This window comes from Salvelinus namaycush, chromosome 3 (assembly GCF_016432855.1).
Source record: "Salvelinus namaycush isolate Seneca chromosome 3, SaNama_1.0, whole genome shotgun sequence".
In the NCBI taxonomy this organism is placed as follows: Eukaryota; Metazoa; Chordata; class Actinopteri; order Salmoniformes; family Salmonidae; genus Salvelinus; species Salvelinus namaycush.
Genome location: NC_052309.1, coordinates 41,570,144 through 41,586,606, shown reverse-complemented (window position 1 = coordinate 41,586,606; position 16,463 = coordinate 41,570,144). Strand labels below are relative to the sequence as shown.

Sequence of the window (16,463 nt, the reverse complement as noted above, 5' to 3'; positions counted from 1 at the left end):
GCCTTAGACCGCTGCACTGGCCTCTTCTCTGGCAAGCTCTCTTTGGCTTTTGCTGATCGCCGTTTTCAAAACTTGTCGTTGCACATCTCACACCACAAGAGCATTGCAGATTTTTGTCCGATAAAATCAAACATGTTTGAAACTATCGGGACATGTGGGACTGCTCACATACGAGATCGGAAGCCCCCTGATTGCGTCTCTGACCCGCTCATATTTAACGAGCGTCGGTGACGGCCGCCCGTCCCGAGTAGGCAACAACATGGTGATTTTGTCTCCGATCTTAAAAACTTGTCTGGGACAGCTAAATCGGGGCAAGATCGTGTAGTGTACTCCCGGTGACAACACACTCCAGTACAGTAGGTGGCGGCATGCACCTATAATGTTTGCCATAATATTATAGAAGAAGAAGACAACATGGCTGCCGCAGCAGGTCGCTATTACAACGAGGGTGGCAGAGCAACGAAAAGACAGAAAACCGAAGACGGGATGACGACGGTAAGTATTGACTGGCGACTTCGTTGGGGAGGAAAAGTGCATGCATCAGTTAAACATCCCCCCCCCCAGCATTTTGGAACTTCGAGTGTGCAACAACATGATTGCTGAACACTAGCTAGCCTGAGCCAGACGGAACTAGCTAACGTTAGCTGAAGGTAACTAGCTAGCCGCACAACCGGTATTTTTTTTTCTAGCTAAGCTAGTTAGCAATGTATTTCTGCAGTTTTGTAAACTATATTAAACGTAGCCAACATTGCTATCTTGCGTGATTTTATCGTCGAAGATGTGTGGCTAATGAGGATAGCAGGCGTTAGCTAACTAGGTTCCGAACGTTAGTTAGCGTTGTATGATGGAGGTTAGTTTAGTCACCATATCCAAGCGGGAATACTTGGTGACAACTTAATTCATTTCGTGGGGTGGGTATAATTTGTGGAACGTTCCAACAGGAATCTGTTCCAAAAACTTCGTAAATAACAAGGTTGCAAACAAACATCGCATACAAAGTTGTATAGCGCCCGAATAAGGTACCGGGTAGGGAGTGGGCTATTTCAAAGTTTTTCACGCACCACATTTATTCCGAAAAATGTCTGTCCTCACTCGGGTAGCCAATGGACAAACATTAAGCATAAACTACGTAGTGAGTTATGCCTATTTGGCAGCGAGTTAGCAAGGTGAATTGATCGTGCTACTTTGTATGCGTTGTTTGTTGAATAAACGTGGTGAGTGGAAAAACTCAACAAAATTGCCCACTCCCTACCTGGTGTCTTATTCTGCCGATATACAACTTTATATCCATTGCTTGTTGGCAGCTTTGTTATTTACAAAGTCTTTGGTACAGATTCCTGTTGGAACGTTCTACAAATTATACCCACCCCATTTTGTGTCCTTGTTTCCGAGTATTTTCTACCTAACTTAGTTAGTTAGCCAGCTAACAATCCACAGGCTGACATCCATCCCACTCACTTATGCACGGGATTGGCTTTTCAAGAAGATCAGGCACTTTATACAAAGCCCACCACCCTTTAAATTATGTTTATGATGTGGTGTTCTATTTAGTACACTCGTTGCTTGCCAAACCCCGTCATTGTTTACTTTAGCTAGCTTGGATTTGTGTTATAATCTTGGTTGGTTCCTGTGTCGCTCTGTCATCAATACAGGTTGGTTTTAATTGGTAGCACACACCCTGGGGATGTCTATATTGCATTGGTAATCTGTACTGGTTTTCTCTAATCAACTTTTTGGTCTTGTTTGTAAGGAGGGCTATGATGACCCCCATAAAACAGTCCCTTCCCCAGTGGTCCACATCAGGGGCCTTGTCGATGGCATCATGGAGGCAGATCTAGTGGAAGCCCTGCAGGAGTTCGGGACCATAAGGTAATTATCCTTTTCTTTGACCAGATTTTTATTTTGCACCATTCTAAATTCATTGGTGAAGTCTTTTGTTCCTGTAGGTTTATTATGCAGTGCATAGAAACCAAATTATTCCATCTTCCATTCTCTTCACAGTTATGTGGTCATGATGCCCAAGAAGCGCCAGGCCCTGGTGGAGTATGAGGACATGAATGGATCCTGCAATGCTGTGACCTATGCAGCCGAGAACCAGGTCTACATTGCCGGGCACCCCGCCTTCATCAACTACTCCACCAGCCAGAAGATCTCCCGGCCCGGAGACCCAGACGACTCGCGCAGCGTCAATAACGTGCTGCTGCTCACCATCATGAACCCCATCTACCCCATCACCTCGGTAACACACCCACTATTATACAAGGCAGCTGTTTCGTTGCCGTGACAAGGCACAATTGTTTGTCTCCCTGCATTGCATTGTTAGTCATACCATTTGTCTCTGCTCTGCAGGATGTGCTGTACACAGTCTGTAACAACTGCGGGCCCGTCCAAAGGATTGTCATCTTCAGGAAGAATGGAGTTCAGGCCATGGTGGAATATCCTTTGCTCAAAATCTCATATTGTTGAAAATGTCGTATCGTGCCGGGGATCTCGTCACCACACACAGGTTCACATTCCCCACCGCTTGCCACACAACCTTACTTCACACCACAGTTAAAGCTCCTGTCAGCACCACTGACTGTTGTCATTTGCAAGTGGTGGCTAGTAAATATTTGTGCTTGACATAGATCGAATTGTGTAACAAGTGCTCATTGTTTCGTAAATAGAGCTTTGAATTACAAGATAAACATGGAATGTGGAAAGTAGGCATAGTATGCATTTATTACCCATAGTTTCCATGACTTCCCATACATTTGATGCTGTACAAAGTGCCCAGAGGGCGAAAGCCTCTCTAAATGGGGCAGACATCTACTCTGGCTGCTGCACACTGAAGATTGAGTATGCCAAGGTGAGTGGTTACATGCTTATCTTGTATAGTCCATCTAAACACTGGGGTCATTTCACTGAAGGAACACTGCAATGGGCAAAATAATCAAATGCGCGAATGTCCCTCTTTACAGCCAACCCGCCTCAACGTGTTCAAAAATGACCAGGACACCTGGGACTACACAAACCCCAACCCGAGTGGCCAAGGTAAAAAAACACAGCCCCGCATCCCTCCCCATCCCCTTCTCTCTTCCCCTCCTGCTCTTATGGCATTGTGGGATGGGTAGGGTCCCAGGCCTCCGGGCGTAGTGCCTTTGAACGCCCTGCTCCATGGTGACTTTGGCCACGACGAGCAGTGACGCGGGTGAGGCACTACTTCTGTGACGCATCACCCCGTGTTCTCACGCTCTCTCACAACACGACAGACAGTAAGGGCATAAGGAGTGACCTCGAGGGGTAGCCATTTTGCAGCACATGCTTCTGCATGGTGAATCGTCTGCATCTCAGACCATTGCATGCATTCTTTGGTAAACTGATGAATGCCTCGTTATGTCACAATGAAGCACCTAGGGTCTCGCCACACAGGTTCACATTCCCTGCAGTGCGTGTCACACCTCACTTCCACACGTCAAGCTCCTGTCTGCACCCAAGCACCGTGTTACACTCTAGGTGTCCTGCTTGGAATGCCCCTGCACCCATTAATCCCAAAACCATATTGGAGATTTTTTGTTGTTGAAAAATAACACTTATGGTTCTTTTAGTTTGACCAATCATGGCTAAAGTCAGGCTTTGACATTCAAATCTGTTCCTTGGGGCTAAAGTGTCTGTAGGTTTTTGTTCCAGCCAGGGTGTGTTAGCAACCTCTGACCCTGTAGCTCTCATGGACCAGGTTTCCCTGCCTTTGGGGTGGCCTTTAAGTCAAATGTTTATTTCATTAGGAATCTCTATGGTAACATTGCAGAGGCGAGTGTTAAAGGAATCCATGGTATTCCTGGAACTTTCAAGAAGTCCAGTTTACGACCTGTCAATCAGTTGTTCATTCTGACTATTTGTGGATGGCTGTTTTGAATCCAGGCAGGGTTTCTTGTGGCCTTCTCTCCATTTGTATATGGTGTGCTGCCATGAGTGCCAAAATAAAATCATGGTGTTCCAGTAATTTATGAAGCTTGGTAGATACATTCATCTAACATTGCTCTCTTAGTTTAACCTCTTACAGCGCATAATATTTGCCATCCAATGGGACACAGTGAAATAGCAGTATGCCATTTGCCTTGCTTCTAGCTGTATGCCCTGATCCCTTTATGCAAAAGGGAACACATTTTTATTTGAGGTGGTAGTCCACTTGACTATCAGATTCTCATATTTTAGCCACGATGCGTACTGGTCTTAGTAGTTTCATCCACACCATGGCCACATCTTCATTTCAGACATTTGACACTCATGAGGTGTAAGAGAGAAAAAATAACGGTAGTGTTTAGACAGCCCCTGTTAAGTGCAGCCGGCGCTGCTCCTCGTGTCACTGTGCACAGTCATACAGACTCACCTACAGCCCTAAGCAGACACATGCTGTAGCTTAAGACACATCAGCTACAACAGCACCCACCCACAGGCATTCCAAACCAACCAGTTCCTCGGTTAACATCGGACACAATGGGGGCAGCAGACACTGGAATTCACACAACCTGATTTTCTTCCTAATCCAAATTTCCACCACCACTCTCTCCACTTCTGCAAAGAAAACCATGTTCCTCTTTTTATCCCACTTTTGGTTTGGGGAAAATAGCCATCCTGTTTTGATCATGGTGAGGGCCTGAGACTCCCAAGAGTCTGTGAGCAGACACCCAGCATTATCCACCACCACAGACTGATCTGATAGATTGATATCCATCCATCCTCCTCTTACAAGTACAGCATATCCCATCTCCAGAACGCTGAAGATCTCACCTATTGACACAACACATTTTGTTTGATGGGGGCAGGAGTCTGGTGTGTGGCCGATAAGGCCACTCCTCCCAGCCCTCGGGATCCGACTGTCAGACACCAACCACTCAGCGAGCAACAGAGGAGTTTTCAAAACACACTTAACAGCCCGAGAAGGGAACAGATGACACTACATACTGAGACAATATACAGAGGCAGCGGGAACACTTTTTCTCAAACTACCCCTATGCCGTCCCGTCTCTTGACTTGGGTGTGTGGGCTTCCTTTTGATATCATTCTCCCCTCTTGTGCTGAACAACACACCACCGAGCTGAATACTCACGGCAACAACACACCAAGTTGAATCGCCATGACAACACACCACCACGCAGACAATGCCATTCCAGATGAATTTACTGCCAAGCACTAGATGCCTCACTTCGCCATGGGGGGACCACATCCATTGTACAAAAAAAACAAGCAGCACACTCTGCGGCCCCTTACATGAGAAGACGCACTGCACAAAACCCAAACGGGGACCACGAAGACACAAGCATCAAACACCCGCCAAGCATACAAGCACAGAGCCAAACTGATAGAAAAAATCAGCATTTCCCAAACTTCTCTGCATTGATGGACTTGGGTGCTCTGTTTTTTCCCTTGTACCCTCCCCCCTCTTCTCTCTGTGCTGTTCTTGTGTTGATTCTACTACGTTGTTTTTTTCCCTTCTGAACTGGCCTGTAGTGATGCCTCTTAACGCCTCCCGTGTGATGCAGGTTTGGCTCTGTGTCTGACGACAAGACACGCCTCAAACGGTGCAAATGTCCTCTGGCTTTGCGGTCAAAGCACGGTAAGCTGGAAATGTGCCTCAAATGGCAACACTTAAAAACAAAGCAACCAACTTGGAGCGAAGCGTGGAAGATTGGTGTATACTCTTTCTCTGGTGGGGAAATGTGGAAACAGTGAGTTGAAGCTGGAGTCACAGGTTTGGTGGGTAGGATCCTTACTGACGAGTGCCCCCTACCAGCCTTCTGCATCCTGTGTTCTCCGTGTCTGGTGCTGTAAGTACATGTAAAGAGACGTGACTGACCAGGTCATAGAGAATGATTGAAATGTAAATGTCTGCTTGTTGTGATTGACTTTGTCAACCCCATATGTGAATCGTTGACTTAACAAATTAGTTCTGGAATCTCCTCACTGAGATTGCTGCTAGTGCTCTTTAGGCTGTCCTCTGTAATATTGCTTTAGAAATGTGTAGTCTCACAGCAACTTCTATGAAAAGGGGAATATGGAATTGAATTTCTAGTTTTTCATATTTTGATGCAGACCACTGTTAGATGTATAAGTTAAAGTAGTTTCTAAAATCACAATTCACTGGACATTTGAGGAAATGTATCTGGTTGTTGCTCTATATTATAGCTAGCCAATGTAATATATTCATTCACACATATAAAATTCCAGGCCATGTTGTCAAATGCTTTTCAGACTGTTGTCCATGGGTGGGGTGCTATGCATTTGTCAGGCTATGAAACTCGAGTCATGCTAGAATCAAATAAACATTAAGCTTAGCTACTAAGTGTTATTCAATGTATTATTAGTGCTATATCGCATTACTACTAACTGGGGGAAAGGGCTGCTACTTTTAACCAATGTTATGACTACATTTTAATAGAATTGTTCTGATTTAATAAAAATTAAACAGATCTTAATACATGTAGCCCGTTAGTGTTTGAATTACTTTATTTGTCAGGGCTTCTAGTTTTTCCTAGATGTCATTTTATTTTTTGCAACATGTTACTGATTAAACGTTAATTTGAGATTCTTGCTTTTGATTGAAAATTTGTTTATAGTTTAAGTTTGTACGTGATTTGTTTTGGTTTTGACGTGTGTATGTACCTGCACAGATGCTGACGCTGAAGGCAATTGGAACAATTCACAAGGTGTGTGTGAGTTTGTATGATAATGATTGAGCAATAATGGAATACATTAGTGTGACTCTGTTCCATTTGCTATGCTGCTGTTAAATCCTCATACAAATCTCCAGTATGTTACGTTTTGTTTTAGTTATGGTAACAAATAGTATGAGGGCCTGCATAAGCTTGTAACGTATGGTTTTAAGACAGTAAATATCTTAACCCAGCTTCTCGTGCATGTTAATCACAACACTGCCCCATAGTTTGTCGCTGTGCCCCTTTTGATACACTGTCAAATCAGCATTCAGGGGCTAACTTTATTGCTATTTCTTGCTCTCAGATCCCAATGCCAACCCCAACAAGCGTGCGAGGCCGCCAGCTTTATTAGGAGACCACCCTCCAGAGTATGGTAAGTATAGGCAGAGAAGTTCATTGTACTAAAAGCGTCACAGTTCAACTCGGAGTTGGGATGTCTAGAAGGACTCGAGTGACTATTTGAATCGGTTTGCCCAGTAACCACCTTTCTGTGTATCCATTCCTCTCACAAGGCGGGCAGACTGGTGCTTATCACGGCTACCATGATGAAAGTGGCTACGGGCCCCCTCCTCACTATGAGAGCGGGCGCCGCATGGGGCCTCCAATGGGAGGGCGTGGCCGCGGACGTGGTGGAAGCTACGGGGGACCTGGGTACGGACATGGCCCACCTCCCCCCGGTGACTACACCGCCCACGCTGACTCCCCTGTTGTCATGGTGTACGGCCTGGAGCCCGCGAAGATCAACGCCGACAAGGTCTTCAACGTCTTCTGTCTCTACGGCAACGTGGAGCGGGTGAGTCCAGACAGGGGAGCAGTGTATTACTGAGGCAGAGGTTATAGACTGTTCATGTTCTTGCTGGGGGTGTAGACTGGTGAAAAATCTGTTCTGTGGCCATGTTGGTGGGTGGTAGGGTAGTGTTTCTGAACCCTGTCCCCCTCCGTCCTCAGGTGAAGTTCATGAAGAGTAAGCCGGGGGCAGCCATGGTGGAGATGGGCGACTGCTACGCTGTGGACCGTGCCATCAGCCACCTCAACAACAACTTCCTGTTTGGACAGAAGCTCAACGTCTGGTCAGTGCTGCTTTCAAACTCTGCATACACATTGACATCCAAAGAAACTGACTAGTAACAGACGCGTCACAGGTTTGTGGTGTTAATGTACACAGAGACTAGTGTTGTCCATCCAATGTCCACAGTGTGTCCAAGCAGCAGGCCATCATGCCTGGTCAGTCCTACGAACTGGAGGACGGCTCCAGCAGCTTCAAGGACTTCCACGGCTCCCGCAACAACCGCTTCACCTCCCCGGAGCAGGCGGCAAAGAACCGCATCCAGCACCCCAGCAACGTCCTGCACTTCTTCAACGGGCAGCCTGACATCTCTGTGGAGGTCTTCAATGGGGTAAGACAACTGGGGAGGATTCGGGGGCTGGGAGCTTTGGATTGGGTTGTTGGTTTTCTTTGAAAGTTGAACGTTACAAGTTTACTTACCTAGTTTGTGTGGGGGGGTGATCCTTTCAGGTCTGTGAGGAACTTGGTGTGAAGATCCCATCCAATATCAAACTCTTCACCGGAAAGAGTGAGTGATATGAACTTTATTTGCATGAATAGTGTTTTCTGGTCTTTAAATTAGAGTGAATTCCCATGGGTCAGGTGTTGCAGTGTCAATAAATTGGAATGTGTGTGTCTCGCCTCGGGTGGCGCGACAGGTGAGAGGAGCTCATCCGGGCTGCTGGAGTGGGAGTCTATAAACGATTCCATGGAGGCTCTGGCCATGATGAACCACTACCAGATGAAGAACCCCAGTAAGTACTCCGACTGCGATAACAACACCACCGCTAATGATACCAACGGTGAGCAAATACACTAGTCTGTCCTTCAGGAGTGACTTTCCCAAAAACATGATCATCTTCAGCACTAAGATCACCTTAAGGCCAGGATTCATTCAAAGCCACGGTACTACCCTACCGACTATGTTCGCAGAGATCAAACTCATGGTAAACGCTGCAGATATTGGCTCAAGTGTAAATGTAGGAACTATGATCTTAATGCTAAAGATTCTTTGTTTTTGGGAATCCACCCCAGACTAGTTCATGTATTATTCCGGACCGACACAATCTTTCCAGTTGGCTAACCTCACCCTCCCCTTTCTTCCAGGTGGTCCGTACCCTTACACACTGAAGCTGTGTTTCTCAACCGCGCAGCATGCTAACTAGGAAGAACTCTGACCCCTCCAATCTGTAATGCTCTGTGTCCATGCATAGTGTATATTGCATTCACATCTTCACTACAAGTCCCCTGTATGAATCAGAAACAAAATGTATGAGACCGACAAGTGTTTTCCTTTAACTTAAGTGATAATATTGCGGACAAGATTTTGTACCAGTGAGTGTATTGTTTGATGTAGAATCTTTTTTTTTTTTTGACTTGTTGAATTTGATTTGTTCTGTACATTAGACCTTGGAAGGAAGAACCGCTCCTATTCTGAATTAAATAAAAAATTCCATGTTAATACGGCCTGTCTGTTTTAATAAAGTGAATGATGAACTATAGGGCTGTGATCTTTCCTTTTCAGTTAGTAGATATAAGGCCTTAAACAGGTTCTTCAAGCCTGGACCACAGCAGGTATACACAATGAAGCAGAAGAGGATTCCTACTATGGTGATGGTGGCCAGGGTCATCTGGAGGAAGGAAATTATTATATATATATATATTCTATTTGAGTCCAAGGATGCATCCCAAATGGCACCCTATTTAGTGCACTACTTTTGACTAGAGCAAGTTGTGCACTGAATAGGGTACTGTTTAATTGAACTGTTTGAATAGCACACAACTTGTAAAAGACATGCAAATTAGTAAAATCAGAGGATAGCAAACACTATGGAAGTTAAAGATAACTATTTGGAACAACCCAGGGACCAGACTTACCAGCATGTAGAACAGGCCTCTGGTGTGGTCCAACGGGAATCCATGCATGTGGAGTATAAACCGCAATGCATAGTCACAGTATGTACTCGAATTCATACCCCTAAAGAATGCAAGGCCATATCTAATTAACATGCAATCAGACTTTGAGTGCACACATTCTAAAGTAGAACCTATACACATGTAACACAGAACCCTAAACCCTTGTTTGAGACTTTGACAAAGTAAGTCTGGTGCTTCCAGGATCTGAGCCGCCATGTTGACACAGGGAGCGTTTCCCCTGACACACATCCAACTGCACCACACCAGTCAGTGATCAGTATGTAGCCTGTTAGTGCTGTATAGCCAACTCAAGGTTTGGTATTAACAAATACCACATGAGTTCAGGCTATACAGCACAAATGAGCCGGGTAGAAACTATGCCAAGACTCATAAAGATGCACCTTAGTACAATCAGAATAATTCACAGCATTACGCAGACAATAGAGTGAAAGAATGGGAAGAGTATTCTGATTATATGGAGTGTTACCAAATCTTGTTTGTAGTGCCATGCGTGACCACAAATCCTTCCTCAGTGACATTGACATTTGTCCATGTCTTCAAACATCCAAACCAGTGTCCTCTGGGATAGACAGAGAAACCAGGGGGAGTCCAACAAATATGCATCTCTGTTGGTAGCATTTATCACACCAACCTTGTTCTAATATACTAAAATTATACATTTGGGTCCTCCTGTGTGTTTTCCAGTGCAACTCCGTCACCTGTAGTTGAGGCTGTTGTACATCAGCAGCACCTCTTGAGTGTAGAGGCAGATGTGATCTTTCAAGTAAGCTCCTCCACCTAGCTGTAGTGTAACAAATAGAGACTGTATTATATCAATACTGTATTATATGGGCAGCAATTCAGTCATGTATAAAATAAAATAAATCAGTTAACAAAAGCAGGACAAGAGATGAGATTGATGTCCTCGAGAAAAGATAGAACACTGCAGACAGATACAAAACAGAGGACATGTAGAGGGCCACAGTGGTAAGTAGTTCAGTTCAGATTTAGGTTAATGGTCAAAACTTGTCTTTGCAAAATGTAACCATTTCAAAACAGGCTTTGTTCAAGGACATAGTCTCACAGTCTTCGTAGTAGAAGCATGATGGGGTTGGGGTAGTTAAAACAGCCCTAGTTGCGGGCACCCTGCTCCAGGGTGGTGGTGATGTCAAATGCCAGGCGGTTGCCAGGAAGGTAGCCTTACCCACAGGGTACCCTGTGCAGCCCCTGAGTGCTGGTGCAGAGCAAAGGGAATAGAGAGAGACATGTATGCCTGGTTCACACTTTAGGGCCAAGCCGAGCTGCATTGGGGTAGCCTGGTTACGCATCCACCATAGTTAGAACAGTGTTGGAAAGGGCAATGTGAAAAGACAATATCCAAGCATCAGATACATGAAATGGCCTAAAGTACCAGTGTTTAGGTTGTCTTTAAGTTGAAACTAATAAATGAGGCTAACACAATATGACAGCATGGAAACGTAGTCTGTCACCGTCACCTGGGAACACAGAAGAACATAATTTTGTTTGGTAATGGTGACGAATTACACTAGCGGTTTCCAAGCTAGGGATCGCGACTCCATGTGGGTTCGCCTGAAATGAAAATGGGATAACGGGATAATTTGTTTTTTTAAAGGAAACAAATTTATAGACCTATATATACACAAAAAATATATATCGTCTTTGTATCTCAAAATCATTGTAATGTGGTCAACCTTAAATCTAAATGAAAATTATTCAAATATAAAATTCTACCAGAGAGCATCATGGGAAAAAGACGCACTTGACTGTTGCAATAGAATCATTCTCATGGTGAATGGCTAGGCTCGCTACGCTATGAAAGCGCATACTATTGCAGAGATTTTGATATTACCGGAGCAATTGATATGGTGAAAACAATATGTGGGGAGGTAAAGGCACAGAAACTCACATCAATACCTTTGTCAGATAACACCGTTAAACAAAGACTTAATGCTATTGTAGCAAGCATGAGGAAACTTTGACTGAATGACTCAAACTCCCTAGCTTATGCTCTCCAAATGGGCGTTAGCTGTGAGGGCCGAGATGCCCATGCATTGACTTTTGTTCGCTATACTGCTATTCACGAGGACATATTGTTCTGTCTCACGATTCCCAGTCATGAAATGGCAATTCCATAAATGGATCAAATTGTGGGCTTTTGCACAGATGGTGCTCCGTCTACCATGGGATGGCGGGCAGGCCAAAGGGACTCAAAGGGAATACCCTGAAATCTCAGACTTCAGTGCGCTCAAGACAACTGGGAACTCGGAAGGAAATGAGCTCTGACTTGGAAACATCGTTTTGAAAGGTCATCCAACTCAGAATTCCAATTTGAGAACTCGGGCCTCTTAGCTCTGACTTTTTGACCTAAAGATCACTGACATCATGATTTTACCTTGTATTTTTCAGAGTTCCCAGTTGTCTTGAATGCACCATAAAACTCATGGTAGGCTACTCTTCGCCACCTCATATCTGTGTGAAGCTGGATTCAGTGCTCTAAAACCAAATATCGATCTAGGTTGGATGTGACAGCAGAAATTAGTTGCGCACTGTCGACCACGCCCCATGACTTTGAGAAGCTCCGACACGACATGCATCAAGTACACAAATCTCATTAGTGGTGGTGAGATAGGAGACATTATGTCAGACTAATTTGCAATTGACTGCCCCACATTAAAAGTATGTGATGGTGAGTTGAAAAGATAATCAGAAATACTGTTAGAATGTTTTTTAATTGACTGCCATAGCCCCAAATATGGGTGGGATCGCAAGAATTTTCAGATATCAAAATGTGGTCGTGGGCCAAAAAAGTTTGGGAACACCTGGCGTAAACTGTTTGACCTGTGTGGCTCAGTTGGTAGAGCATTGCGCTTGCAACGCTAGCGTCGTGGCCCGTGGGTTCAATTGCCGCTGGTGCCACCAATAAGAAAATGGATGCATGCTCTGGATTAAAGCATCTGCTAAATCACATATATTATTATATTACATTGATCGTTTAGCACACTGCCAGTGATCAACTAAAAATGTGTGAAGATGAAGCTGTGTGTCAAATGATGTTACCCCAGGAAAATTTGTCAGAGAAGCATGTTGTAGGTTGTAAAAGAAAAGTGGTGGTGATAAAGTGAAGGACATACTGAGGTATCTAAAGCTTGGTTTATGCATGCATTACCTTATATAACATGGCTGTAGTGGTTGTTGGACGATTCAGCCAAGAGCCAGATGTAGTCATAACACATGACGTAAACATCACAGAAATGCCAACAGAATGGTCTTGAACAGTTTATTAGTATTTTGAAATTATTTTCACTGGTGTAAGACCTGGGTTAAAACAGCATTTGTTTTCTTTCAAATACTTTGAGTGTTTGAGCGTGCCTGGAGTGCAAGATGGCTCAAACAAGCACAGATGAAGAATTTCAAAGAACTGTCGTGGAAATTCTAACCAGAAAGGAAGAGAGACTGTAGATTCTTCAAACAACAACCTTTTATTATAAGAATTGCAATTCTGGAGCAGTTAACAATCACTCAAAAGGTGCAGAGTTAAGAGCCCAACGAACAAGAGTTGGGTCTCAGCGTTTATAACCTTTGTCTACATGGCAGTTTAGCAGGTGTGTGAGATCATGATGGGAACATAGCGATCAAACAAGTGATAATGTCAGTTGTGTTACTCCTTTCTGCTGATAGAATTGTCACTGCTGCTCAAGCTAGGCTCTGTTCTCTTTATATCTCCACACAGCTGTGCGCTTGAAACATACAAATAGAACAGGATGGACCAAAAACTGGTCACTCTCAGACAGCCCTTTGTCTTTGGCCGCATGACTAAGTTACTCAGAAACAAGAGAGGAAAAACACTGGCTTCTTTTTACATGAGAGAAACAGACAGTGGACATGTACAGGTTTAAAGCTCATACAGTGCATGAGCATAACAGAGTTTGTATTTGTTCCACCATATTCCTCCCCTTTGAGACTAATCTCAACCTAATACAAAATTACAAGTAAGCATGTAAGTAATAATTCATCATGTAAGCCAATTATGTCATAATCTAAGCAGAAGTTCAACCAAGCAAAATATAAAGCATTGTAGGAGAGGGCTGTCTTACACTAGTACATTATCTTTGTAAATGGCTTCCGTTGAGCCACTGAGTCCCCCCCCCTTCAAAATTCTGCAAAACATTCTTAAGGGAATCATTTAAACAGTTACACATAATTTAAACAGTTACAAATCATTTAAACAGTTACATAGGAGTACACTCTTCATCTGTACAAAGAGGACAATCATCACGTTGACATTGTCCACATTGCCATGGTTCAGCAGTGACCTCCTGCTTCTTCTAGCAATGAGGCGGTTATTGTTTGCTGGATCCCGTCCTGGGCCTGCCGTTGGCTCGAGCTGGAGCGGCTGTTATTTAAGTCCTGCCGTGGGACTATGCTGGTGCTGTATACTTCAGTTTGAATTGTGGCCACTTCTCACTCTGTGCTGTTCAGCTCCTCCCAGGACCCATTCAACAGCTGCAATGGCTGCTGTGAACCCACTTAGACATCTCTACAACCTTCACCACTGTCTGGGTCATCAGAAGCAACTTGAATGGACCAGTCCAGCGCTGTTGGTGCCAAGTCTTTCTGCGGACGTCCTTCATGACCACCCAATCTCTTGGCTGCAATTTGTGGTGCTGGCCTCGCTTTGGTTCAGGCAAAGCTGCTTCAAATCGGGGGAAAATAGACTTCAGAGCATTGTTAAGTGCAGCACAGTGCATAGTAACTTACCATTCCAGTGGGGTACTTGACAGGTATTCGATCCGATCTTAAGAAAAATGTGTTAAACAGTTCATCAATATATATAGGTGTCTGGCTAGACTGTAAACTCCCCTTCCAGACTCATATTAGGCATCTCCAATCCAAAATTAAATCTAGAATTGGCTTCCTATTTCGCAACAAAGCCTCCTTCACTCACGCTGCCAAACATATCCTTGTAAAACTGACCATCCTACCGATCCTCGACTTCGGCGATGTCATTTACAAAATAGCCTCCAACACTCTACTTAGCAAACTGGATGCAGTCTATCACAGTGCCATCCGTTTTGTCACCAAAGCCCCATACACCACCCACCACTGCGACCTGTATGCTCTCGTCGGCTGGCCCTCGCTACATATTCGTCACCAGACCCACTGGCTCCAGGTCATCTATAAGTCTTTGCTAGGTAAAGCTCCGCCTTATCTCAGCTCACTGGTCATCATAACAACACCCACCCGTAGCACGCCCTCCAGCAGGTATATCTCACTGGTCATCCCCAAAGCCAACACCTCCTTTGGCCGCCTTTCCTTCCAGGTCTCTGCTGCCAATGACTGGAACGAATTGCAAAAATTGCTGAAGTTGGAGACTTATATCTCCTTCACTAACTTTAAGCATCAACTGTCTGAGCAGCTTACCGATCGACGCATCTTTACACAGCCCATCTGTAAATGGCCCATCCAACTACCTACCTCATCCCCATATTGTTTTATTTACTTTTTTTGCTCTTTTGCACACCAGTATTTCTACTTGAACATCATCATCTGCACATCTATCACTCCAGTGTTAATTTGCTAAATTGTAATTACTTCGCTACTATTGGCCTATTTATTGCCTTACCTCCTTACTCCATTTGCACACACTGTATATAGATTTTTCCCACGTGTAACTTGGTGTTGTTGTTTTTTGTCACGCTGCTTTGCTTTACCTTGACCAGGTCGCAGTTGTAAATGAGACGGTATCAACATTTCTTTACAGCAGTCAACTCTAAGATCAATCAGTTAACTAATTGCAAGCCTATTTGAAATAAAATTTGGTTCACTTAAATTAAATTCCAAAGATCAGTCAACTCAATTCTCACTACTTAAATTCAGTTCCCGATAGTACAGGTATTCTTACTACCATTACTCCTCCCTTTTGACACATTGTCTCACTTTGCCAGGCCCTGCACCTGATTGCAGATCAGAAACATCTTGTGGAGAAAACATGTCTTTAACAGAGACAGGAAGTGGAACAAAATAGCCCCCAACAAGTTTTCAACCAATTTAGAATGTGAAATTGTCTTCCCAGATGAGGTGAGGAATCCACGTTGCTTCCAGTGTACCAAAGTCATGCACAACCCCAAATGCATGCCTGCTGTCAGTATAAATCATAACAGTTTTATCCTTAGCCCAAATGCATGCCCTAGTGAGAGCAAAAATTCTGCAGCTTGGGCTGACAGATGTGGTGGTAATTTAGCACTCTCTAGGGTAGTGGCAGCCATAGTTACTGCATAAGCCACTAATGGTTCTCCTTGAATCCCCCTGGAGTCCACTGTATCTTGTCATTCATCGCCATCTTATGGTCAGAGAGTGGTTGTACGGCCTCAGCATAGTCAGGCAGCCAGGCTCTACAATAGCCTGCCATTCCTGTGAGTGTTAACATACAGTCAAAAGTTTGGACACACCAACTCATGCCAAGAGTGTGCACATCTGTCATCAAGGCAAAGGCTGGCTACTTTGAAGAATCTCAACTATAAAATATATTTTGATTTGTTTAACACTTTTTTGGTTACTACATGATTCCATATGTGTTGTTTCATAGTTTTGATGTCTTCACTATTATTCTACAATGTAGAAAATAGTCAATTTAAAGAAAAACCCTTGAAAGTCTGTATGTTGTTTTGTAACTGGCTGTGGTACAGATAGAATTGCAGCTACACGTTCTAGACCAAATTTTCTACCTTTTGATGTAATATCATGTTCTAGATACTTAACGAATTGAGACACAAGCTGCAGCTTTT

General features: G+C 44.1%; 1 protein-coding gene across 4 annotated transcripts; it reads left to right on the top strand.

Annotated features, from left to right (window-relative positions):
• The first annotated feature begins 408 nt into the window (after window positions 1-408).
• LOC120031457 (heterogeneous nuclear ribonucleoprotein L-like) lies at window positions 409-9,242 on the top strand. Of its 4 annotated transcripts, none has more exons than XM_038977251.1 (14): window positions 409-495; window positions 1,751-1,869; window positions 2,002-2,239; window positions 2,350-2,435; window positions 2,752-2,848; window positions 2,961-3,033; window positions 6,651-6,686; window positions 7,000-7,068; window positions 7,208-7,488; window positions 7,644-7,765; window positions 7,891-8,092; window positions 8,212-8,269; window positions 8,400-8,495; window positions 8,848-9,242. In XM_038977251.1, exons 1-14 carry the CDS (start codon window positions 415-417, stop codon window positions 8,904-8,906), a joined length of 1,617 nt encoding a protein of 538 aa, XP_038833179.1. In that variant the 5' UTR covers window positions 409-414; the 3' UTR covers window positions 8,907-9,242. The 4 variants fall into 4 exon arrangements, with proteins under 4 accessions (XP_038833179.1, XP_038833163.1, XP_038833172.1 ...); XM_038977235.1 differs by having other exon boundaries at window positions 8,400-8,543; XM_038977244.1 differs by having other exon boundaries at window positions 8,388-8,495.
• Window positions 9,243-16,463: the final 7,221 nt, after the last annotated feature.

Coding starts and splice junctions, on each gene's coding strand:
- LOC120031457 (XM_038977226.1), top strand. CDS start 415: ATGGCTGCCGCAGCAGGTCGCTATTACAACGAGGGTGGCAGAGCAACG. Junction 3,034..6,650: donor CCCCAACCCGAGTGGCCAAG/GTAAAAAAACAC, acceptor GTACCTGCACAG/ATGCTGACGCTGAAGGCAAT. Junction 6,687..6,999: donor CAATTGGAACAATTCACAAG/GTGTGTGTGAGT, acceptor TCTTGCTCTCAG/ATCCCAATGCCAACCCCAAC.